The sequence below is a fragment of the Dromiciops gliroides genome, chromosome 3, assembly GCF_019393635.1.
Source record: "Dromiciops gliroides isolate mDroGli1 chromosome 3, mDroGli1.pri, whole genome shotgun sequence".
Lineage (NCBI taxonomy): Eukaryota > Metazoa > Chordata > Mammalia > Microbiotheria > Microbiotheriidae > Dromiciops > Dromiciops gliroides.
This window is the reverse complement of record NC_057863.1, coordinates 546,300,156-546,325,306: the sequence shown is the minus strand read 5'-3', so window position 1 is coordinate 546,325,306 and position 25,151 is coordinate 546,300,156. Positions and strand designations below refer to the sequence as shown.

Here is a 25,151-nt window from a genome sequence, read left to right as displayed (position 1 = left end):
CTACCGTTGTCCTGAGAAATGGGCCAGTCATTCCCCAGACAAGCCTGATCCCCAGCTGGGAACCAAAGGCATAGCTTTACTTTGAGGACACCCCCAACTGCCTTGGTTGAACTAGACCTATGAAGTACCATGAAGTAACACCAAGGGGCCCCCAAGCAAGGAGACAGCGACCACCTCAAACTGCTCCCCGACTCCCCAAACAAATGAACTCTAAATTAGTTATGGCCTTGCCTTTAGTTCTTGGATTTCTTTAGACGTATCTTCACAATTATCGATTGTTACAACTGCATCCCCTTACACACACACACACACACACACACACACACACACACACACACACATACACACACACACCCTTTTTATCTTTTGCTCCTTTGAATGAGGAATAGTTTTCTTATGGCATATTCCATTTGAGTCCCGTTCCAACAAGTGTCTGTAATTTCTCAGGAATACCTATGAGGTCTAGATGAAGTCAGTTCCCTGAGGTCAAGCAGCAAATCTGGCAAAGGTCTGATTAGAACTCAAGTCCTTGAACACCCCCCCCCCCCCCCCCCCCCCCGCGTCCGGTGTTTCATCCTCACATCACTTGTCTTTTCTCTTCCAGATCCCTCCCCAGTCTAACCCCAGGAAGGGGTAGGGGGTGACCTTAACCTCACTCCTCCCCTCCCAGGCTCCCTGTTCTTCCAAGTTCTCTCCCGTACTACACCTATACACACAAACTTACCCTGAAACGTTATCGATCTTCTGGGAGGGGGGTTATCTAGGGCCCTTTCCAGTCAGTCGGGCCAAATGAGGGCAGGGAGGGAGGCGGCCCCGGCGGGAAGAAACTCCCGAGCCTTGTCCCCGCCCCCCGGCCCCCGCCTCCGCCCTCCTTGGCCGGCCAAGCCTGCAATTGGCCGAGGGGAGGGCAGGGCAGGGGACCTTGGCTGGGCACCGGCCAGGGACAGTTTAGCCCCTGACTCTCCTGTTGTCTCGGCTGGTGAGCGAGTGATTGAGGAGCTTAATCACACTCTTCTTCAGTAATCCCAGGTGTACATACAACATACCTCCCCGAGGGTGCGGCGTACACCCAAGTAGATGCCTTCCCGTGTAACACAGCCGTTGCGCACACATACCCATGTACGAACACCTTGTGCACACACTCATGTACACCCGCGTACACACAATCTGCACCCCAAGGTGCACACTGCCCCCGTGCACATACGCACAGACTCGCGCACAGACAGACACACAGACACGCGGACAGGGCGCGCGCGCGCGCACACACACACACCCAGACCCAGACACACGCACACCCACGCACCCACGCATGCACGCTCCCTGCCTGCCGGCCCCGGGCGGCTCAGAGCCCGAACCCAAGCAGGGTCTGTGGCGGGGCAGGGCCCGGGGTGCTGGGCTAGGGAAGGGAGCAGGCGGGGGCAGGGCGGGGACGGGGGCGGGGGCGGAGGAGGAAGCGGAGGAGGAGGAGGAGAAGAAGGAGGAGGAGGAGGAGGAGGAGAACGAGAACGGCGGGTGGCTCCTCCCGGCGCCCGCGCGGGGATTTTCCAGCCGTGGCTCTGACGCCGCCGCTACCGGGACCATGGGCGACAGAGGGACGCGGTGAGTGTGCCACGGCGGACGAGGGGGCCTCCGTGAGCCCAGGGTGGCACAACTGAGGGTCCTAGGGTGTCGGGGCCGGGCGGGGGAAGCCGGGCAGTGGACGGGGAGGAGGCGCCCGGCCCTTCCTGGGGATTTCAGGATGCTGCCAGAGCTTGAGTCTAGAGCTCACCCCGGGCTCCGGCTCTGGTTCGGGCTCGGTTCTGGGCCGTCTAATCGGCTCTGTTTCTGGTGGAATGGGGGGGGGGGGATGAGGAAGGGGGGGGCGGCACATATTCCTACTTACACCTTTGGAACCATGCATTGATTACCGCTCCCACACTCATTACACACTGACGTGCACACCGCATTCACGAACATCACACCCTGCCTCCCCCACACTGGGTCCCCGACTTCTCCCCCATTTCTCCTCTCCTCGACTCAGATTCTGCCCTGGGCCCCTCCCCCCAGACCTCCCTCCCGCATCCGTAGCCCTTTCGGTACTGTGGTTTGTTGGCCAGATGATTAATTGGGTGGAAAGGTCCCGTTCTGACTCAATTTCATCTTCTCCCTCCACTGCCTAGGAGGGAAGCCCCAAGCAAGTGGGTGTCGCAGAGTGACAGTCCCCGTTCCACCCCCTCCCCCCTCCAAGAATGCCACTGCATCCTTCCAATCCTCCTTCTTCCTCGATGTCGTCGGGGTTGCCCTTTCCCTTTCTGGAGGCCCAGAAAAGGGCAGGGCTTGGGACCGAAATGGGGTAACTCGATGTGGGGGGGATGGCTCAGGCTTTCGGGATTGGACTTGCTGTTAGCAGAAAGATCTTGCTGTTAGTGGAATTCGAACTGGCCTAGAATCCTGGTCACTTACTACCTGTTTGACCTTGGGCAAGTCACTTAACATCTGGTCCTCAGTGTCTTCCTATGTAAAACGAGAGGTTTCACTCCAGGTGATCGCCAAGGTCTCTTCCAGCTCAAAATGTCCTGGTTCTATTGCCTACCCCCTTTCCCCTCCCCAGAATCATTAGCCCCTGTGCGATGGTTTGTTGATGGGGATGGGGGTAGAAAGGAGAATACCCTGGTTGGGACTAGGCTGGGTTCTGAGTTTCCCTCATTCTTTCTTTCCCTTTCCCTTTTTAAGCAGAAACACAGTCACATTTTTATAGGGCTTTAATATTTCTAAAGTACTTTCTCTACAACAGACCTTTGAGGTAGCAGTAACAGTATTTTGAACTATTAGGGGACCTTGGAAATGCTCAAACCCCTCATTTTCCTGACCAGAATGGGGGCCAAGTGACTTATCTTCCATCTCAGTGAGAGCAAGTAACAATGCCAGAATTCAAACCAAGGTCCACTACATCTATTATCATTCACTTTTAAACATGAGGAACCTGAGGCCTAAAGAAGAAAATGACTTTGGCAAAGGTCTGAGTTGTAGAGCTAGTAGTTAGAGTCAGGATTTGCACCTAGGTCTCCTGTCTCCAAGCAGAGGGACCTTTCTGGTACATTTGTTTTCCCCTTTATACACCTGACACCCACCTCTCTCCGTCATCCCATTCCATGTTCCGGCCCCAACTGCTTAAACCCTCATTTCCTGATAAGGTCTCATTGGTCCTTATCTTCTCATTCTCCTTTTTTTCTTTTTTTCACTTCCTACAACAAAACATTCCCTGAGTTCTTAGACTGTGAATGGCCTTGTAATGGGAATTGGAGGTGCGGTGGAGATATGGGAGTAATCCAGGGGCCAAAGATAGATGAAATAAATCAACTTCCCTGCTCTTCCCTGAACTCACATTGATGGTGGTGGGGTCCTGATATCCAAACAATGATTTATAGTAGCAGCAGCAGCAGACCTCAGAGTGTGCTTCAGACTCCCTGAGACCCTTTCAGGGGCTACTTGAAGTCAAAATACTTTTCATTATCACAATAAGGCATTTTAATTTCAAATACCGTGAATATTGATGGCTAATGACCCACATAAATGAAAGCTCTGTTGAGGGGATCTTCAACAAACTTTATGAGTGTAAAGGGGTCCTGAGACCAAAAAAATTGAAAACTGTGAATCTAAAACTCCTTCATGAGTATCTGGTGTTTTTGTTTGTTATTAATACTTACGTGTGATTATTAATAATTAATTCACTTGCATTGGCCTGGCATTGGGGAAAGGGTGCTGGTTTTGGAGTCAGGAGGATCCGGGTTCGAGTTCTAGCTCCAACACTTAGTAGCTGTGTGACCATGGACAATTGTCTTCCCCTTTCTGAAGTGTTTGAATCTTTATCTGTAAAATGGAGATAATATCCACAGAAATGGGAACTGTAGTAGAGCCAGAATTTTTTTAAAAAGCACTTTTAACTCTTATCGAAGGATTCCCTTACAACCACCTTGAGAAGCAGGTAAGACAACCATTAATATTCCCATTTTACAGACTGGGAAAATCAAGCTTGGAGCAGAGAGCTGGTGTAAGTTGCTCAGGGTAAAAGGAAATGGAGCAGAAGGACACATATCTTCTGATTTCAAGTCCTGAGCCCTTTTCTCACTGTTGAACTGTAACCCAAAGGTTTTTGCACCAGACAGGCACCCCTTAATTCAGCATTCCTTGGCAGTAGGCAAGATGGAATGTCATTGTATCAGAGGGTGTAAGCCTGCAAGAGTTCTGAAAAGTTTTATTCTTTTGTGTTTTGCAGGCCATAGGATTGTAGGGTCATAGATTTAGAACCAGAAGCCATCTTTTCAACTTCTTTATTTACATGTAGGTAAACTGAAGTCTAGAAAAATTGAGCAATGTGGCTTTGTTCACACATCCTCACAGCAGAACTAGGATTTGAACTCGGGCCTTTTGACTCCAAATCCAGCATTTCCTATTCTTACTACTTTGCCTAATTTGTTCTATCCTTCCATTTTAGAGATGTGGAAACTGAGTCCTAGAGAGGAGAAATGACTAGCCCAAGGTTTCTCAGCTAGGCAAAGAATGAAAAGTGAGCTCTCCTGATTCCCTAGCTTAGGTTCCTCTCACTACCCTAGCTCGATCACCCTTATTGTTCTTGGAGAAATGGCCTTTGGAGTTGAGGAACTGGATTTTAAAAAATGTAGACCAGTGGAAAGCACCTGTTTTTAGGAGTAAGGATATGTGGGTTTTAGAGCTGGCTCTTTCACTTGTCTGTATGGCCTTGGACAAATTACTTCTGTTCAGTCAGTCAGTCAGCTAGCATTTATTAAGGGCCTCCTATGTGCCTAGGACTGTGCTGAGTTCTGAGAATGCCTCCCCCCAACCAAAAAAGACAAAAACCCCCAAATCCAAAACAACCCTATTCTTACTTTTAAGGAGCTCACATCTTAATGAGGGAGACAATATACAAACAACTATGTACAAGCAAGGTATATAAAGAATAAATTGGAGTTAATCACTCAAGGGGAGGGACTAAGATGAAGAGGCATGGGGAAGGTTTCTTGCAGAAGGTAAGATTTTAGCTGACACTTGAAGGAAGAAGGGAGTTGGAGCAGGGAGAGAGTTCCAGGCCCGGGGTCAGCCTCTCAGCCTCCTTTCCCTACTCAAATGAGGATGTGTTCATTAAATCTTCCTAGACAGATGCAAGATCACTTATAAGCTTGATACTCTTTATGCTAAAGAAAAGGCCAGAGGCCATGGTGCTTGCTAATATTCAACTCAATTTAATTTAGTTTTGTTGAATTCACTAACCTAGTACCAGGGAGAGTGTGCTAGGTGCTGGGCATAAAACAAAAAAAGACAAAAATGAAACAACCCCTGCCGCCGAGGATCTTAGAGATTTCTGGGAGAAGACAATATGGACACAGATAAATACAAAACATAGGTATGGTCATTTGGGGAGGGGAGGGGCCTAGCACTAAGACCTGGGGGAATATGGCAAGGCTTTTTGTGGGAAGGGACAGGTGAACTGTGTCTTGGAGGGAGCTGGGGGATTGCAGCTAGAGTGGCACAGTGGGTGGAGTTAGGAAGAATCATTTACCAGAGTTCAAATCTGGTCTCAGATACTTACTAGCTGTATGACCCTGGGTGAGTCACTTCACCCTTTTTGCCTCAGTTTCCTCATCTGTAAAATGATCTGGGGAAGGAAGTGGCAAGCCACTCCAGTATCTTTGCCAAGAAAACATCCAAGGGGGGCAGCTAAGTGGTGCAGTGGATAGAGCACTGGCCCTGGAATCAGGAAGACCTAAGTTCAAATCCAGCCTTAAGACACTTACTAGCTGGGTGACCCTGGGCAAGTCACTCAACCATGATTGCCCCCCTGCCCCCAAAACCCCACATGGGGTCATGAAGAGTCAGACACACCCAAAATGACTGAACAACAACAGGGATTGTAAGAAGCAGAAGTGAGGAGTGGGAGCATTCCAGGCATGGGGAGTAGCCTAGAGGTGGGAGAATTCCATGTATGGGAAGTCAATAATCCATTTTAGCTGAAGTGTAGACTGTGTGATGGGGAGCAATTTCAACAGCAATGAAAGTCAACAAGCATTTATCAAGCTCCTTCTTGGTGCTAGGCATCGTCCTAGGCACTGGGGATACAAGAAAGGCATAAAGCCATCCCTGCTCTCCAGGAGCTCAAGGGAGAAGACAACATGCAGACAACTATGCACAAACAAGACATAGACAGGCTCAAGTGGACGTAATACGAACTCAATCTAGAAAGACTGGTTGGAGTCAGATTGTGAAAGATGTGAAATGCCAGGCGGTGGCGGCTGTCTTTTATCCTGGAGGCCAGAAGGAGCCACGGGAGACACTTGAGAAAGCAAGTCCGTGTTTAAATTTTAGCTTTTGGAATGTGGATTTGGCAGCTGTCTGGAGGGTACCTTGAAGAGGGGAGAGATGGGAGTTGGGGACCCCTGTTAGGAATCTCTTTCTGTAGTCCAGGGGAGAGGTGATGAGGGCCTGAGCTAGAGTGGGAGCTGTGTGAGTCCAGAGAATGGGACACATGAGGGAAATATTGGGGAGGCAGAATGGATGTGATTGGATATAGGGAGTAGTGTTGAGAGAGAGAGAGAGAGAGAGAGAGAGAGAGAGAGAGAGAGATGATTAACTTTATGATAATAGGAAAGTTGATGGTGCCCTATGCAGAAATGGGGAAGTTAGGGAGAGGGCAGAGTTTTTTGGGGAAAATGAAAAGTTCTGCTTTGGCTGTGCTGATTTAGGGCATACCTATGGGACATCCAGGTAGAAGATACACAAAAGGCAGTTGGTGATGTGGGATGGGAGCTCAAGAGAGATGAGGCCTGGAAATGTAGCTCTGGAGAAGTCAGCTGCATTGAGATGGTTATTGAGCCCATGGGGACTCTTGAAGTCACTAAGAAAGAATGTCGAGAGAGAAGAGGGCTCAGGACAGAAAAGTCATGTCCCTTGGAGGGGATTGTTACTATTTGACTAAGTCTGAAAAAGGAGATGTGGACACAGAGAATGCTCATGCAAGAAGGAGGTTCTGTCCAACCCAGGGCACCTAGTTGGGCCCTTATCTATCCAGACGTCTGAGGGGCTCAGAGTCAGTAGACCAAGAAAGGGCAAACTGAGGCCTGTTGACCAAGGAGAACTCAAAAATCTGGGCCAGATTTGTAAAATTCCAGCAAACAAAAATTCTCTACTGCCTTATTGTGTTGGAATCCTCTTTAGATTGTTCACTTCAACTAACTTGTATTAAGTGCTTGCTATATGCAAGGCACTGAGTTAGATGCTAGAAATAAAGATAAAAATGAAATAATCCCTGCCCCCAAGGAACTTGCCTTCTATTCGAATTCTCTATTCTTTCTCTTTTCTCTTCCCTTCTCTCCTTCCCTTCCTTCCCCCTCCCTTCTTTTGTCTTCCCTTCCCTTTCTCCTTCCCCTCCTTCTTTCCCTTTCCTTAATTAGATCATAGTCTCTAGAGCCAGAGGGGAGCTTTTTACATAGGGAGAAAACTGAGGCATATAGAGGGCACATATCACTGGCAGGGGGTGAAGATTTGATTTTTTTCCAACTGCTTTTTGCCTAGTTTTGTGTTGGGTGCCAGAGGGATGGGATAAAGATGATGACTATGCTCTGTCACAGCGTGGCATGATAGAAAAGGCCCTGGCCTTGGAATCAGAAGACCATGGCTTTATGATCTTGAGACTGTGAGGGCCAAAATTTGATATATAGAGCATTAATTGGGTGACTTGCCTAAATATGAGGGACCTTTTAGGTTCACCCTCCCCTCTGAACTGCCCTTTTTGGATATTTCTCCCAGGCCAATAAGAAAGGAGCCTTTAAGCTTTAGTTCACAAAAGGATCAGATTTTATTACTTGGGAATTAATTAAACAACAAAGGTGAAACTAATAAAAATCAAAGACAATGAAATAGGAAAAAGAAATACAGATAAATACTCTTAACTCTAAATTTAGCCTATGCAATCCCCAGATTGTTTCCAATTAAGCTAATTCAAAGGAATTTAGGGTTCTCTGTGTTCACTCACCAACACCTGGAAAGTTTACAGTTGCTTCTGCCACTGGAAGAGCAGAAGCCAGAGAGAGCTAGAGAGCTCTCGAATTCTGGAAGAGCCTCTGCTTCCCTTCAGGGAGCGTTCAATCTTTTCCTCCCTCAAAAGGGGAGGTCCTTCAAAAATTGCCTTTGGAGAGTTCTCCTTCTGACCTCAGTAGGATACGTAACTTCAGGGTGGGCCAGGTGTGGCCCCTCCCAAATGAGTCAGCTAAAACTCCAATAATAATTTTTACCACAAATAATTTTTACCATATTCCCCCCACTTTGTTTCTTCAGAAAACATATGTTTTGCTCCATGAAACAGCCAAAAATAACAGAATATAATACTCTATGCTAGCAAACAATATGTTAATAACAATATAGAAAAGGGAGAGAGGAAAGTTTTGTCCAGAGGGGCTGTCCCTCATGAACCAGCACTTTGACACTGGCTTGCAGAGAGTACATGTTACAAATGGTGTATATAATAACAGAAGGAAAAAAGAAAAGCAACAAAACAAAACTGTTCATTTAAAGTCTCTGAGATCTTGTCTTCTTGGAGTGGTCATCAGGAAAGGCTGGACTCTGGTCTGGACTCATCAGGAAAGCTGGACTCTGGTTGTCTCTGGACTCTTCAGGAAAGCTGGATTTTTACTAATCCTTAGCATAGCATTGTCAATGATCAAATTAAACAGTGAGAGTTGTTCAAAATATAACTCATACTCAAACTTGAGATATATATATATAATATTACATTACAAGACTTTTTTCTCTATAAAAAGTGGATAAATTGAAACTAGAAGTTTTATAAAAACAAATGTTGCAAACTATCTCTACATGTAGCTAGAAAATAATAAAATACTTTTATGGGGAAAAAAAGTGGATGATGATCCTTGGAATCCCTACCTTGCAAACCTCAGAGTGCTGTGGAATTGGAAGCTGGGAGGGACAGTGGAGAATAGAGAAGATGGTCATTTTGTGGAGCATTTTCACACTCACTCTCTCAGTGGATCCTCCAGGATCCCTCATCCAGAGAGAGAGGCAGGATAGTGATTCATCTGCCCATTTTACAGAAGAGGAAGCACAGAGACCTCGAGGAGGAGAATAGACTCCCTGTATCCAGGTCACATAGTCTGTTGGTGGCAGATTCAGTGCTGGGGCCTGGATTTCTTACCTCCTGGAGCCAGCAGCTCTTTCCACTGTGCCTTAAGTCCTTAGGACTGCCGGTGCTTTTCTCAATATTTGCATCCTAGGACTGCCCCCAGTCTATGTGTTGGTTGCTTCTGGGCCTATGGTTTCCCCAATCTTGGGAGGGAAAAATCAACTTGCTATGCATTGAATTCGATTAGGCCCTAGGAGGAACTTCTGAGGCTTGTGGGGTGAAGTGGTCTAACAGATGGTGGAAATTTCTTATAGAATAAGAAAGATCTTCCCAGAGGATGGGTCAGTGAGGAGTGGAGCAGGGCTGCCAGGGTAGGGGCTCTCTTCTGCCTCTGATTCCACTGATGTTTTCTGGGGGACCTCCACTGCTAAAGTTCTTAGCCCAGGATGCAATGCTTCAGGAGCCTTGGCTGCTGTTCTCTCCCTTGGCGCTAGAGTACTGTGTGACCTGGCTTGGCCAACAGCGTGGGGAAGTCCTGTGGTTTTGGCTGGAGCATATCCCAGGGATGTACAGTGCTGGAACTCAGAAGCAAAACTAATTTTGTCTGTCCCCACCTGGGGCCAACCAACTTTGGCACACAGCTCCCCACCTCTTTTGTGCTGAATTCTCTTTGGTGTGTCAGAGTTGGGAAGGACCTTACACAGAGAACATCAGAGCTGGAAGGGAACTTAGAACTGAGAATGTCAGAGCTGGAAGGGAGCTTAGAACAGAGAATGTTAGAGTTAGGAGGGACCTTTGAACATAGAATGTCAGAGGTAGAAGGGAACCTAGAACACAAAATGTCAGAGTTGGGAGGGACCTTAGAACCCAGAACATCAGAACTGAAAGACACCATAGGACATAGCATGTCAGAGCTGGAAGAATCCTTGGAACCTAGATTGTCCAACTTATTGGAATCTAAAATGTCTATAGAAGGAACGTGACTGTACCAAGGCCACACTGTATGACAATGGCACCCCAATTTGCTGACTCCTGGGCCAGTGCAGTTTCCGCTGCACCATATTTCCCTTCCTCCAGTTCTCAAGCTTCTCCATTACCCTTCTTCTTTCTTAGCCTTTGCCCCTCTGGGGTGCAAACCTCAGAGATGGGACAGATGAGACCCCCAAGGACTCAAGCACATGGTACCATTTCAGGAGTCATGTCTATCAGGCAGAGTATATATAAGCTCCCTAAGAATGACTGGCCAGAGAAATTTGGGGGAGAAAACCCAAGTCAGTAGTGACCTAGGAAGTACTTGGAGCAGTGGCCTACATTCAGTTCTGCTATTCTAGGTTCTTCTGGGTGTCTAGTCCAGTCTATGGATCCTACTCTCAAGGCCTTGAACATGTCATCTTGTAGGAGGGACTTTGACAAGTTGAAGCATGCCTGGTTTGATTGGCCTGAAATCACACTATTAGGTCAGATTTCTGTGAGCCTTCAGGCTTTATGAAATGAATTCTTTACAACTCTTTGATGTAGTATATTGGTGTTATTATCTCCCTTTTACAAAGGAGGAACTCGAGGCCCAGAGGGCTTGTGACTCACCCAAGGTTACCTAGAAAGTAAGAGGTGGGGTCAGGAATTGGAATTAGGTCTTTTGACTCTTCCTGCTATGCCAGGCTGTGCTGGTACAGTGACAGCACTTAGACAGCTGATGGAACTGGGGGTGTAGTGCTTGGGAAAGAGAAGACTTGGGAGGTGGCGGCATCTTCCGGATAATGTCTTCAAGTCTCTGAAGGCCTGTCTTGGGTTAAAAAAAAAGAGTCGAATTAGTTCAGGATGACTACAGAAAGAAGGACTATGACAAGTCAGGAGATTTACAGGGAGGCAGATCTGAGGTCAGTATAAGCATCAACTTCCTGACAATCAGAGTTATCTATCCCACTTTGCACTGGACTGCCTTGTGTGAGTGAGTTCCCTGTCATCAGAGAGATTCAAGCAAAGAGTTCACATCATCTCCCTAGGGAGATTGTTTTGATTGGGACTAGCTGACCTCTGAGATGTCTTCCAAGTTTGGGATTCTGAGATACTTTGGTTTTGAGAATCTCTGCTTCTCTGATCTGAAAATTCTATGACTCTAAGGTTTGCAGATGCTATGGTTCTGTAATCTAGTTAGTATGGCTAGGTGGTTCAGCGGATAGAGTGCCTGGCCTTATGTCAGGAATCCTCATTTTCCTGAGTTCAAATACTGCCTCAGACACTTACTAGCTGTGTGATCCTGGGTAAGTCACTTTACCCTGTTTGCCTCACTTTGCTCATTTGTAAAATAAGCTAGAGAAAGAAATGGAAAACCACTCCAGTATTTCTGCCAGGAAAGCTCCAAATGGGGTCACAAAGAATCAGACACGACTGAACAACAACAATAATCTAGTTAGGTATATAAGACACACACATCTGAAACAATTAGAAAAGGAGACAGGTGTATGTATATAAACAAGTTTAGATATCAGTAAGGTGAAGTGTTAAATTGATGAGTGCAGGCAACTGAAGAATAAATAATAAACATCTGTCAGTCAATAAATACTTATTAAGTGTCTGTTCTGTGACAGACACTATGCTGAGTGCTGAAGAAGATAACATATGATAGGAGAGGCAGCATGGGCCAGTAAATACAGTGACAGTACTTAGAATGGTCAAGTTATGTCAACCTCTCTGAACCTGAGTTTCTTTATCAAGGGGTGATAATGCTACAACATCAAGTCCAGGAGGGGGAGTTCAGATGGGTGAGGGCTACAGTAGTCAGGAAAGGCCTGCTGGTGGGCCTTGAGGCCTTGAGGTAGGGCTTGTCTGTGCCTTGAAGAATGGCTGGGTTTGCATCAGAAGGGGATAGGTTAGTTGAGAAAACAACATAGGTTGAGTGTCTGAGGTTGGGATGAACCATGAGGGAGACTTTAATGGGGAGTGGGATGGGGAAGTATCATAGACTCACTCATTCACTTTGGGTGTTGGAAGGGACCTTACTGATCATTTAGTTCAAAGCTCTCATTTTACAGATGAGGAAGCTGAGTCTCAGATCGATTTAAGTTACTTGTCTGAGTTTTCCATTCAGCTAGTGATTAGGAAAGTCAATTTTCTACACCATGGCTGCTATGGTATAAGTCAGTAAATGAAAAGTAGAATGAGAAGGATCTGAGTGTGAGTGTGGGGAGAACATGGGAAATAAGATTTGAAGAGGTCTGTGATGGCCAGATGATGGAGAGTTGGCCAGTCTCAGGCAATGATGCTTACCCTTTTAACTGGGCAGGGTCTTCCTTCAAGATCAAAGCAAGGTACTATCTTAGGGAGGGAGTCGTGAGGGAGGGAGAGAGGGAGAAAATCTGGAACTCAAAAAAAAAAAAGTTAAAAATTGTCTTTACGTGTAATTGGAAAAAAGAAAATACTGTTAAAAAAGATGAAAGCAAGAAACATAAAGATTAGACATAAGAAAGAACTTCCAAATTCTTTTTTATTTATTTATTGGGGTTAAGTGACTTGCCCAGGGTCACACAGCTAGTAAGTGTCAAGTGTCTGAGGCTGGCTTTGCACTCAGGTCCTCCTGAATCCAGGGCCAGTGCTCTATCCACTGCACCACCTAGCTGCCCCCTAGAACTTCCAAATTCTAAGGGCTTGAAAATAGAAGAATGGCTTGACAGTGATATAGATCTTAGATCTCTTGAGGATGGGACTCTTTCTCCTACCTCTTGAGACTTGCTGGTTGAATCAGTGGTGGGTCAGATTGCTTTGTCTTGTCTGGATCTAGATAGGGCCATAACATTTGAGAAGTAGCCCTGGTAGAATGGAAAGGGCCCTGGATTTGGAACCAGATAATGTGGGTTCCAGTTCTAGTTCTGCCACTTACTTGCCTGACCTTGGACACACAGTGACTTGGACAAGTCATGTAACATCTTTGGGCCTTGATTATTATTATGATTATTTTTTTTTTTTGCGGGGCAATGAGGGTTAAGTGACTTGCCCAAGGTCACGTAGCTAGTAGGTGTCAAGTATCTGAGGTCGGATTTGAACTCAGTTCCTCCTGAATCCAGGGCCGGAGCTTTTCCCACTGAGCCATCTAGCTGCCCCTCCCCCCCCTTGATTCTTTATCTTTCAAATGAGAGGCTTGTGCTTGATGGCTTATGAGATCCCTTCCAGCTCACAATTTCTGATCCTATGATTTAGAGTTGGAAAAGGCCTTGGAGGTTATTTAGTGTATCCCTCAAATCTTATGTGAAGAAGACCCACAGAGATAGAATGACTTATCCAAAGTCACAGAGATCAAGTCAAACCAACAGGCTTTTATTAAGCACCTGCTATATGCTAGGCACCATGTTTAGTGCTGGGGATATGAAGAAAGTCAAAAAACAAAATGGCCCCCACTCTCAAGGAGCTCACAGTCTAATGGACAAGCAACATGAAAACAACTATGTACAGACCAGCTGTAGGGAGGCTAATTAGGGGTGATCTCTGAGGGGAGGAAGGCACAGAGATTAAGGAGGATTAGGTAAGGCTTCTTGCCAAAGGTAGGGTTTTCCTTGAGACTTAAGGAAGCCAGGAGTCAGAGATGATGAGGGAGAGAGGCACAGCCCTCAGTGAAGATGCCAAGAGTTAGGAGACACGGGACATGCATTTCAAGGGACAGCCAGTGTTACTGGATCATGGCATAGATGGAGGGAAGTCCTTTCTAAGAAGACTGGAAAGGTGATGCGGGTGGGAGGGGGGCAGGGATAGGTTATGAAGGATTCTAAAAACCAGACAGAATTTTGTATTTGGTCCTAGAGGTCATAGGGAGCCGCTGGAGTTTATTGAATGGGCAGTAAGCCACAGAGGCTAGAGTGGAATCCTTTCTCCAAATCCACTGTTCTTTCCACTGTCCTAATATATGTCTCTAAGATCGCTCTGTTAGTGAGTGAAGAGACAAAAGGAGGAGGAAGAATGCGTGGTCCCTACCCTGGGGAACTTACAGTCTATGTAGGGGTATCACACACACCCACACACACATCCAAAGGAGGGTGACCTAAGGAGGAATCTGCCCTAATCACATCCCTCCAACCCCTATTGGCAGGCTCTTCAGCCTGGCCCCATCTTCCTTCTCCACACTGATTTTTCACTGTCCCTCCTTACAAACCTGTGAGTCTAGGCAAACTGGTTGCCTTACCATCTCTGTAATACCACCCACCCCACTTCTTGCCTTGGATGCCCATCTTTGTTTTTCCTGTATCACCCAGCCTAGGGCCCTGCAATCAATCCATCAGCCACTTTATCAGCTGGTATTTATGAAGTGCTTATTAATGTGCCAGGCTTTGTGCTCGGCACCGAGGAGAAAAAGATAAAAAACAACAACCAAGCCCAGAGCCATCCCTTTCCTGAAGGAGCTTACATCCTTTAAGAGAGGCAGCAGGTACATATACGAAGTAGATACTAGGTGATTTTAGGAGGGACACACCAGCAGCTGGAGGTGAGGAGCGGACAGGAAAGGCCTTTGCTGAGCTTTGAAGGAAACCAGGTGAGGAGACAGTGCATTCCAGGCACAGCAGACACAGACAAGAGATGGGAGCAAGAGCAAAAAGGCCAGTTTGATTGGATCGTCATTGCTTGAAGGGGAGTAATATATGCTCAGCCTGGAAAGGTAGGTTGGAGCCAGGTTGTGAAGGGCTGTAAATGCCTAAGAGAGAGGACTTGGCATTTAACCCTGGAGGAAATAGGAAGCTGCTGGAATTTATGGAGTTGGGGGAGTGACAGGGTCCAGGTTGGGGCTTTTGGAGAATCTCTTTGGCCAAAGAGTAGAGGCTAAGGCGATGCTGGCCTCTTTGCAGTTCTTTGAAAACCATCCACTCCATCTTCTAGCTCTGTGCCTTAGCACTGGCTGGCCCCCATGACTAGATTTCCCATCTTACCTCCTCACCTTCCCCTCCTGGCTTCCTTCAAGAACCAGCCCCCATTCCAACTTCTGCACTAGTCTTTTCTTCTTTTCTTCAGCTGCTAATCTTTTCTCTGCTTAGATTACCTCTATCTACTCTCTCTATATTTTGCACTTGACTGGATTTGAATGCTATCTCCCCCACTTAAATGTAAGTTCCTTAAGAGTGGCAATCCCCCCCCCCCCCCCGCCACTTTCTTTCTTTTTCTTTTTATGGTGAAATTCCCAGGACTTGGTGCCCTGCCTGACATATAGGCAGTACTTCATAAATGTTTGTTGACTGACTGACAGACTGGATTGGAGAGGATTGAGATGAGGCTGGGAGACCAATTAGGAGGCAATTTTAATATCCCACACAAGAGGTAACTAAACTATGCTAGAGCCAAATGAATAGAAAAGAGGGTGGATACAAGAGATACCAATGGGGGTAATTCCACAGATCAGGAAACCTCATCTGTTGCAGAGAGAGGCAAAGGGACTGGTTCAAGGTCACATAGGTATTAGGTAGCAGAGAGGGAATTCCAGCCCAGGTTCTTTGATTTCACCCCCCACATCACAGCTACCTCCCCAGGCTTCATTCTCAATGCCAGGGCAACACAATGGGTCATTCCAACTAGGCAACCAGTGCTCAGACAAACAAGTTTTCCCCTTGTCAAAGAACTGACCTTGTGGGGGTGGTTTATGCCATATGTAGGAGACAGGAAAGGGCAGGGAGGCTCATCTCACTCCTCTCTGGCATGTTAAAGGTGCTCTGCTGTCCCCCCTGTTCCTAGCTCTTCCTTTCTCTCTCTGTGCATGCCCATCTTTGATTCTTTCTGTCTCTCTCCTGCTGCATGTTTGTTTCAGTCTCCATTCCTGCCTCCTTTCTCTCACAGAGTCTCAAAGTTGGAAGGGACCTCGGCGACCACCCCGTCCAAGCCGTACTTGACCAAGAATCCTCGACAAGTCAGCCGGGCTTTGCTTTGAAGACCTCTAATGAGGGAGAAGCCCCTGCCTCTGAGGGAAGCCCATTTCAGAGGCTCTAATTGCTAGGAAGCTCTTTCTCCTAACAGCTCCAATCCGCTTCTTCATAACTCTTGCCCATTGCTCCTAGTTCTGTCCTCTGGGTCCAAGCAGAACAAATCTAATCCTACATGGCAGCTTTTCAAGTTCTTGAAAACAGCTCTCCAGCTTCCTTGTAAGTCCTTTTTTTTTTTTCTGTTTTTAGGCTTAACATCCAGCTCCTTCAACCAATGATCCTCATGGTAGACTTAGGATTCTGTAACCTTCTTGGTCACCCTCCTTTGGATGTTGCCCACCTTCTCAGTATCCCTCCTAAAAAGTGGCACCAGTACTGAACCCAGCACTCCAGAGGGGTCTGTGCAGGGCAGAATGTAGAAGTACTTGGACCTTGTCATTCCTGGAATCTGGGCCCAAGATTATATCGGCCTGGTGGCTGCCATGTCATACTGTTGGCTCTCTGTCACTGTTTACTTTTTTCTCTATTTCTTTCCTCATCTCCTTCATTTCTATGACTAAATATTTTTTCTGCATGTCTTTCTACCTCTGTCTGTTTCTGCTTTCTATTACTGTCCCTCCCCTCCCCTCTCTCCTCCTCTTTCTTCTTCTCTTTACTCTCCCCTCTCTCCTCTTCCTTTTCTCCTCTTCCCTGTCTCCTCCCCTCTCTACTTTCCTCTCTCCTTCCTTTCTCTGTCTTTCTGAAACTCTCTCCCTCTCCCTCATCTGGGTCAGGGCCCATGCGTAGGTGACCTTCCTTCATAAAAACCTGATCCCATCTTCAAAACTTACAGGGTCCTAGTGGTCCTGGGCTTTTATTTATTTTTAATTTTTTTCCATCAATTGCCACCTCTTGGACAAAGGAGGAAAAAGCTGAAGGATGAAGCTATCTCAGATTGAGTCTGACCCAGGGCCTCCCGAGTCCTATCTTGAGGGAAACTCAGGGCTCTAGTCTTGACCTGGCTGGCCTATGAGGGGAGTCATAATCCATTTAATACAAACTGACTCAGAGGTTCTCAAGAACCTCAGAGCTGAAGAGGGCCTCAGAGAACTCATATAAAATTTTTTTTGGGGGAGGTGAGGCAATTGGGCTTAAGTGACTTGCCCAGGGTCACACAGCTAGTAGGTGCCAAGTATCTGAGACTGGATTTGAACTCAGGTCCTTCTGAATCCAGGGCCAGTGCTCTATCCACTGCCCCACCTAGCTGCCTCTTCATGTAGAATTTTAACATTGAGGTTACTCAGGGAAGGCTTCGTAGAAGAGATGGGACTTACGAGATCATAGGCTTTAGAGGTAGAAAAGCATCTCAGTAATCATCCAGTTCAAAGCCTTAATTTTACAGATGTGCGAAGCGAGGCCTAAAGAAATGAAATACAATGGGTCAGTGTCAGAGCCCAGCTTCAAACCCAGGCCTTCTGACTCACAGGCCAAGGCTTTTTCCACTGCATCAGAGGAGGGAGGAGTGAGAAGTGAGGACTTCCTCAGTTAGGTGCCAAGACAGCATCCCCAAATGTCTGAGCCCGAAGGGATGTTATTGATCATTTGAATGAGGACCCCAAAGCTCAGGGAGGGATGGTGATGTGCCCAAAGTTCTGCAGTTAGCACATTAGCAAACCCAGATCTCCTCCCTTCCAGTCCAAGGCCGTCTCCACTGTGGGCCACTGTCTCCCTTGGGATAGATTAGCTGGGAGTGGGGCTAGTGAGTCTCCTTCCCTAGAGTCCTGTAAAAAAAAAAAAAGGCGTTATCTGATAACAGCTGAAGGTTATGTGGTTTAGGGAAAGGGGGTGGAGTGTTAGAGTGACCTTTCTGGATGCCTCTGGGACTTAGGTTCAAGGGATCTTTTTAGTTCTTGGGCCTCATTTTTCTGAGAAGAGAGACATGTGGGGACCCTTGATTTCTTTTCTCAGTTTGGCATATCTGTGTGTTTTTAAGGCCTTTTCCAATTAAATCAGACTGCTGTAGGGCTTCTGGGCTGGCTGCCTGCCTGATTCGCACGAACTCAGTTTGCTCATTATTAATTTGTAACTCTTTTTCCGTCTGTCTTCAACCTCATCTTTGAGGAGGAGGGAGGCAGGGTCCTATCACCCCTGGGACCAGGATCTCCCTGAAGGCAAGAACCATGTCTCCCTGCTTAGGGACTTCCTGAAGGCAGCGGCTGTGTGCCTTCCCACCCAACCCGCCCCCCAGCCAGGGGCTCCCTGAGGACAGAGGCCATGCCTCTAGTCTTCTTTATCCCCCTTTTCTCAGAACAGATCTCTGCCCATGTTGCTCTGGTTAGGGGTTACTGGACTTAAAACACTTTCAAGATGAGAACAGTTAGACTCTGTTATTTCTGCTCCCTCCTCCCCAGAAAGCTCTGCCTTGGGGTCATCTCCCAGGGAACAGCTGCTTTTTCTCCTCCTGGGTTTTCCTTACCCTCTGTCCTAGTCCAGAGAAACTTTTTGTTCTTTTCCAGAGAACACTAGGTGCCAGACAGATGGCCTTGTGCGACTGGGTTTGAGGTGGGGGACCAGATCAGATGAATCCCTGTATTTCCATTAGGACTGGTGTCAGTCAGGACCAGGGCCAGGGCCATGACATGGTTAGACAGAAGCCTATCATCAGGGCATTCAGATGTCAGAATCACAGAATGTCTGATGGAAATGACCTTATAGATTATCTCTCTAGTCAAGCCCTTTATCCTTCAGAGGAAGAAACTAAAGCCTGGGGAGAAATGATGTGACTTGTTTAAGGCCACCCAGGTAGTGGAAGGATAGAGATTTGATACCAGATGGTCTGCCTCTCAATGCAGCTCCCTTTCTAACATGTTACACTGCTTGTCCTTTGGAAGTGACCGGAACCCAGAGCCCTGAGTTCAATGTTCTCTGTGTTACACCATGCTTTCTCTTCCCTTCCAACAAACTTGCCATGGCCCCAGAGACTTCTTTACACAAAGATTGCATCTTGGACTTCATTCTCAAGGTTATGTAATTAAACAAGATGAATTTGCTTATAGGGAAGGAGAGAGGTCAGTGTTTGGCCTTGTTTGGAGAAAAGGGTGTGATCTGGGAATAGGGAGGACCAAGAGTTCTAGCTTCTAGTGGCAGATTATTGGACATTGTGTGTGTGTACACACATGTACATGTACATATATGTGTGCACACATATGCACGTACACACATGCATGCATGCATATGTGGGGGGAGAGAGCACATTTCTTTCAATGTTGAATTAAAAAAACATTATTTTGAAGAGGGATCCATTAGTTTTGCTATACTACCACAAAGAATATTAAGAACTCTGGGGCCAAATGATGAAATGTGTGTATATACACACATACAAACATACACGTGTGCACATGCACACACACACAGACCTCTCTGAACTTCTTGTGTCCTATCTAGCAGTCACTAAGCTGCTTCCTTAGTTCCTTGTCTGTCTTTTCAGGTGGCTCATAAAACACTTTATCTTTGTTTTAGCCCCAAAGTTGTTGTTCTTCTTCTTTTTTTTTGGCAGGGCAATGAGGGTTAAGTGACTTGCTCAGGGTCACACAGCTAATTAAGTGTCAAGTGTCTGAGGCTGGATTTGAACTCAGGTCCTCCTGAATCCAAGGCCAGTGCTTTATCCACTGAGCCACCTAGCTGCCCCCAAAGTTCTTAATATTCTTTGTGCCAGTCTAGTGAAGACTATGGATCTCTCCTCAAAATAATGTTTGTTTGTTTGTTTAATTCATCATTGAAAGAAATGACAAATTTCATTTAGAGGTTAGTGAAGATAATGATGCAGGGTTGTTTTTTTTCCCCATTCAAGTTTTAGGACCTGCTGAAATGTTTCCAAAGATTGCAGGTTAGGAACCGTAGAGCACTGGGCCTGGAGTCAGGATCAGCTGAGGTCAAATTTAATCCCAGATATTTACTAGCTGTCTGACCCTGGGCAAATCACTCTATCTGCCTGCCTCAGTTACCTCAACTGTAAAATAATAGCACTTACCTCTCAGGGTTGTTGTGAGCCTCAAATGAGATAATATTTGTAAAGAGCTTAGCAAAGTGCCTGGCACATAGTAGGCACTTAATAATTGTTTGCTTCCTTCTTATGAGAAAATGGTGATTACTAAGAGCCATCATGGGTTCATAAAGAACAAGACATCCTAGCAAGTTCACTTAGTTTCTAGTTTTTTTCTTTTCTTTTTGCCATAGTTACCAGACTGCTAGGTAGGAAGAATGCTATGTCCATAGATCTCATGTTATCCCTGTGGATCAGATGTAAACTACATCATAATATAGTGAAGAGGCTTCAGGAATTGGATGAATGACCAGACACAAAGAATAGTATTTGTAGAGCCATTTATACCTGGAGGAGGATGGTGGCAACCATGGGGCTCCATCCTTGGCCTTATATTCTTCCATTTTTATCAGCGACTTGGATGAAAGCATAGCTTCCATAATGATCAAATTTATAGATTACACCAAACTGGGGAGGGGGGATAACTCATGTGATAAGTGAGAGTCAGGGGACAAATAGTCCCGCATGGTGGGCAATATCTTTATGATGTGACATTTACTAGGGATAAACATAAAGTTCAGCATTTTGGTACAGCAATGTCAACTGGGTAGGACATGGATGTGGATAATAGTCTGTGAAAAGGACCACGGGTTTTAGGACACTTTGAGGTCAAGATGAACTGATGGTGTTAGGTGGCTGACAAAATCACATGCCAGATGCTGCCCCTGGCAGACTGCTCTTGGGTTCGTGGGTTCAGTGCTGGGTCCCTGATTTTTACAAGGACATTGGCAAATTAGTATCTTCCAATGAAGATGGTGAGGGAGCTGGAGCTCAGTGCCACAGGAAGAGCATGGAGATTTAGGGGTACATGAGCTCTGTCTTCAAGGATGTGATAGCCTGTTTGGTGGAAGAGGCATCATTGGCTTTGTGCTCTGTGAGCCTAGAGGGCAGAAGTAGGAGCTGGGGGAGGAAGTTTCAGGGAAAGAGACTGGAATTCCATATATAGCAAAACTTGTAATAACTGGAGCTGCCTATGGTGGAAATGGGGAGATACGAATAATGAGTTCATTCATTTACCAACCATTTATTTATCAGTTATTGTATACAAGGCACTAAGCTGGGTGCTGAGCATGCAGTGACCAAAAAATGGTCCCTGCCTTTAAGAAAGTTACATTAAGTGATGAGAGAGACAGAGAGGTAGAAAGAGAAAGGGGGAGGGAAGGAGGGAGAGAGAGACAGAAAGACAGAGAGACAGAGACAGAGACGGAGACGGAGACGGAGATGGAGAGAGAGAGAGAGAACTAATATGAGAGCATACTAATGACAGGGGAGATTAGGAAAGGCCTGGTTTAGGAGGTAGCACCTGGGCTGTGCTTTGAAAGGAGCTAGGGCATCCATGAGAAAGAGGAGAGATGGCATCATGGCCAATGGAGGATCATTTTTGCAAAGGCTCAAGTTGGAGATGGAATGTCCTTTTCTCTGTGACTTGTTGGGAATTTTATGGAGAATAGGCTTTGAGCAATAGTTGGACTAGGTGGCCTCCAAGATGCTATCATTTTCTAATTCTGTGATCATTTTATTTAGTTTTCCTTCCTCTCTCATCTTTTCACTCGGGCTAAGGTTTCTGCCTTTCTAACCCAGAATGCTGAAATTCTTACCAGCAAGCCAGTTCAAAGCCAATAGTAGTGTTTCATCAAGGAAACACTCTGTGAAAGCGAGTTTGGGTTTGAGACAGCCCTTGCTAGAGCCAGGGAGATTATCCATTTTCCTTTTTCCCTATTCCCTTGTCCTTGACTATTAATTTCACCTTTGCTGTGTATTTTATTCCCATTAAATAAAACCTGATTTGTTTGTGAAAAAGAGGCTGTTAAGCTCCTTTCTTATTGGCCTGGGAGAAATAACTAAAAAAGGCAGTTCAGAGGGGAGGAAACTTTGGACCTAGAGGTCCCTCATTATTTTCTGAACCCCAATAGTTTGGTGAGCCACCCAATTAACTCTCCCCATATTAAATTTGGCCCCTACAGTTGAAAGAATTCTGGAAATTTGCTTTTATTTGAACCCCAAATCTTCCACTTGCTTGTGGAGGGATGTTGGTAAATCATTTCCCCCCTTGTGGGCCTCAGTTTCCTCCTTGGTAAAACCAATGGGTTGGGGAGTCTCTGCTTTCTAATTTCTTCCAAATCTAAGTTTCTGTAATCTGGGGCCTCAAATGAGAGGCTCCTAAGAGCAAGAACCCAGCAGACCTTGGGTATAATCAGCTAATTAGGCCACCCAATGATTGGGCCACCCAGTGGGCATGAGAAGGAGAAATGAAGATGAAAGAGGATATAAGAGGGAACAAGGAATGGGAATTAGAGACAGATGGAGGCAGGACCAGAAATTCAGATTTTAGGAAGGGACTAAGGAGAAAAGACAAGGGGCAGAGAGATGGAGGGGCAGCAGTAAAGTGGGCCAACCACAGAAGTGTGGGTAGATGGAAAACCTTTTTATTTATTTATTTTTTGGGGGCAGGGCAATAAGGGTTAAGTGACTTACCCAAGGTCACACAGCTAGTGTCGGGTGTTGAGGCTGGATTTGAACTCAGGGCCTCCTGAATCCAAGGCCAGTGCTTTATCCACTGAGCCACCTAGCTGCCCCCAGTAGATGGAAAACCAATGGGTTAGAAGTCAGCAGATCTGGGTTCTAGTCCCAGCATTGCTATGATTTGCTCTCTGACTTTGGAAAAGTCATTTCCCTTCTCTGAATTTCCTTCTCTTTAACATGAGGGAGTTGAGTTAGATGGATGCTAGGGTCTCTTCCAGCTCTGTCATTCTGTGTCTGAAAGAATAGGAAAGTGAGGGAGAGGCTGGGGGTGGGGTGGGGAAGAAGAAGAGAGACTGGAGGAGGGCTGGGCAGGGCTATGTTGGCCCCCAACATTCCTGGCATTGAGGAAGGTGTGGGAGGGCTGGGTTTCAGTTAAAGCTAATCTGGTTGGAGTCTAGCATTCCTAAATCCAAAGGTTAATCTGAGGTGAAGATAACAGCCTTGAATGTCTCATTGGATTTCCCAAACATCCAAGACTTTAAACTGAAGGTTCCTTGAACTACAGAGGGAACAATGCTACATCTTTCATCCCCATCTGTGTTTATATGAATGTCATAGAATGGCTGCCCTAGAAGCGCCTTTAGAAGGGAGAGCCTTAGAGCCTAGAGGGTTCTTAGAACAGGGAATGCTAAAGCTAGAAAGGGCCTGAGAACACGGAACAGGAAATATTCAAACTGGAAAGGCATTTAGAATGGCTAGTAAAGAATTGTCTTAGCATCCCTAATTTCCTTCAAATGAGCAGCTAGGTGGCACAGTGGATGGAGCAGTGGGCTTGGAATCAGGAAGACTTCTTCCTGAGTTCAAATCCAGCCTCAGACACTTGCTAGCTATGTGACCCTGGGCAAATCACTTAATCTTTTTTTTTTCCTTTTTGTGAGGCAATTGGGGTTAAGTGACTTGGTCAGGGTCACACAGCTAGTAAGTGTTAAGTGTCTGAGGCTGGATTTGAACTCAGGTCCTCCTGAATCCAGGACTGGTGCTCTATCCACTATGCCACCTAGTTGTCCCAGTCACTTAGTCTTGTTTGCCTCAGTTTCCTCATCTGTAAAATGAGCTAGAGAAGGAAAGGGCAGATTATTTCTGGATCCTAGCCAAGAAAACCCCAAAATGGGGTCACAGAGAGTCGGACACAACTGAAATGAAGAGCAACAATTTCCTTCAAGGCAGGGCTCAAACTCTATCTGGTGTATGAGACCTCTCTTGATTTTCTCTTCACCATCCTTCTGCCCTGGCTCCCAGTGCCTGCTCCCCTCAAATATCTGATTTACAGAAGAGAAAATTGCCTGAGCCCTCAGAGAGTTGAAACAAATATCCCATGCTAACACAACAGGACAACTGCAAGGGTTGGGATTAGCATATCCAGCCCAGTCCTCTTCCCACAGTGATTTGTCTCCACATGGATTTATCTGGCCCAGGTCTTCCTTATCTTTAGTTTTCTCTATACTCTGCTCCTTATCCAGCAAATTAGCAGAATAAGGGCCAGATTATAGAGTCTATGCATTTAAACAAATAATTGGCACCGGAGATTAGAAGAGGAGGAGGAACTAACTCCTTGAGGAGTTTATAGTCTAAAGGGGAGATACAACACACACACACACACATTTACACAGACAAAACAATGCTATGAAGCAGAATATGAGAAGTGTTAGAGAGGGATGAGAGAATTGGGGAGGGAAGAATCACTTCTAGATGGAGTAAACATGGAAGATTCCTTGGATGAGGTGATGCCTTGAGGGGAAGGGATGGATTTCAACAGGTAGAGAGATGGGTGGGGTCAAGCACAGTGTGTTCCTGGCATGGCAGAGTACCTGTGCTAATGCACAGAAGTGGGAGGTGACAAGGTGAGATGGGGGAACAGCTAAGAGCCAGGTTGGTTGGAATGAAGATTGTATGATTAATAATAATATATTGTTTTTAAGGTTTGTAAAACACTGTACAAATGTTATCTCTTTTAATCCTTAAAACAACTATGGCAAGCAAGTGCTATTATTATCCTTGTCTTACAGATGGGGAAACTGAGGCAGACAGAGGTTAAAGTGATTTACTCTGAAATACATAGCTGGTAAATGTCTGAGGTTGGATTTGAACTCCCATATTTATAACTAGCCAGGTGGCACAGTGGATAGAGCCCTGGGACTGGAATTAGGAAGACTCATCTTTCTGAGTTCAAATCTGGCCTCAGACACTTAGTAGCTGTGTGACCCCGGGCAAGTCACTTAACCCTGTTTGCCTCAGTTTCCTCATCTGTAAGATGAGCTGGAGAAGGAAGTGGAAGAACCACTCCAGTATCTTTACTAAGAAAATCCCAAATGCGGACATGACTGAACAACATTACTGACTCTAGGTTCAGCTAGAGTCTATCCACTGCGCCACCTAGTGGTCTCTGGATTGGGGCTGCCTCTAGATGCTTTTTGATTGGAGCTAGATTGTGAGGGGAGGGCATTGAATGCCAGTCTGAAGATACCTGAAGACAATGGAGAACCATCTAAAGGTTCTCGAACCGAGAAGTTCTTGACATATCAATGCA

At 46.1% G+C, this 25,151-nt stretch overlaps 1 protein-coding gene across 5 annotated transcripts in view; it reads left to right on the top strand.

Moving 5' to 3' along the window:
• The first annotated feature begins 1,294 nt into the window (after window positions 1-1,294).
• The window catches only part of ARRB1 (arrestin beta 1), a 126,329-nt gene continuing 102,472 nt past the window's right edge, over window positions 1,295-25,151 (top strand). For 4 of the 5 annotated variants that reach the window (XM_043993273.1, XM_043993271.1, XM_043993272.1 and 1 more), the window contains exon 1: window positions 1,295-1,599. In XM_043993273.1, the coding sequence (XP_043849208.1) occupies window positions 1,310-1,599 (290 nt within the window). In that variant the 5' untranslated portion in view covers window positions 1,295-1,309. Of the gene's footprint in view, window positions 1,600-15,937; window positions 16,240-25,151 lie in introns of all 5 variants that reach the window. The other variant, XM_043993274.1, reaches the window with a different exon arrangement.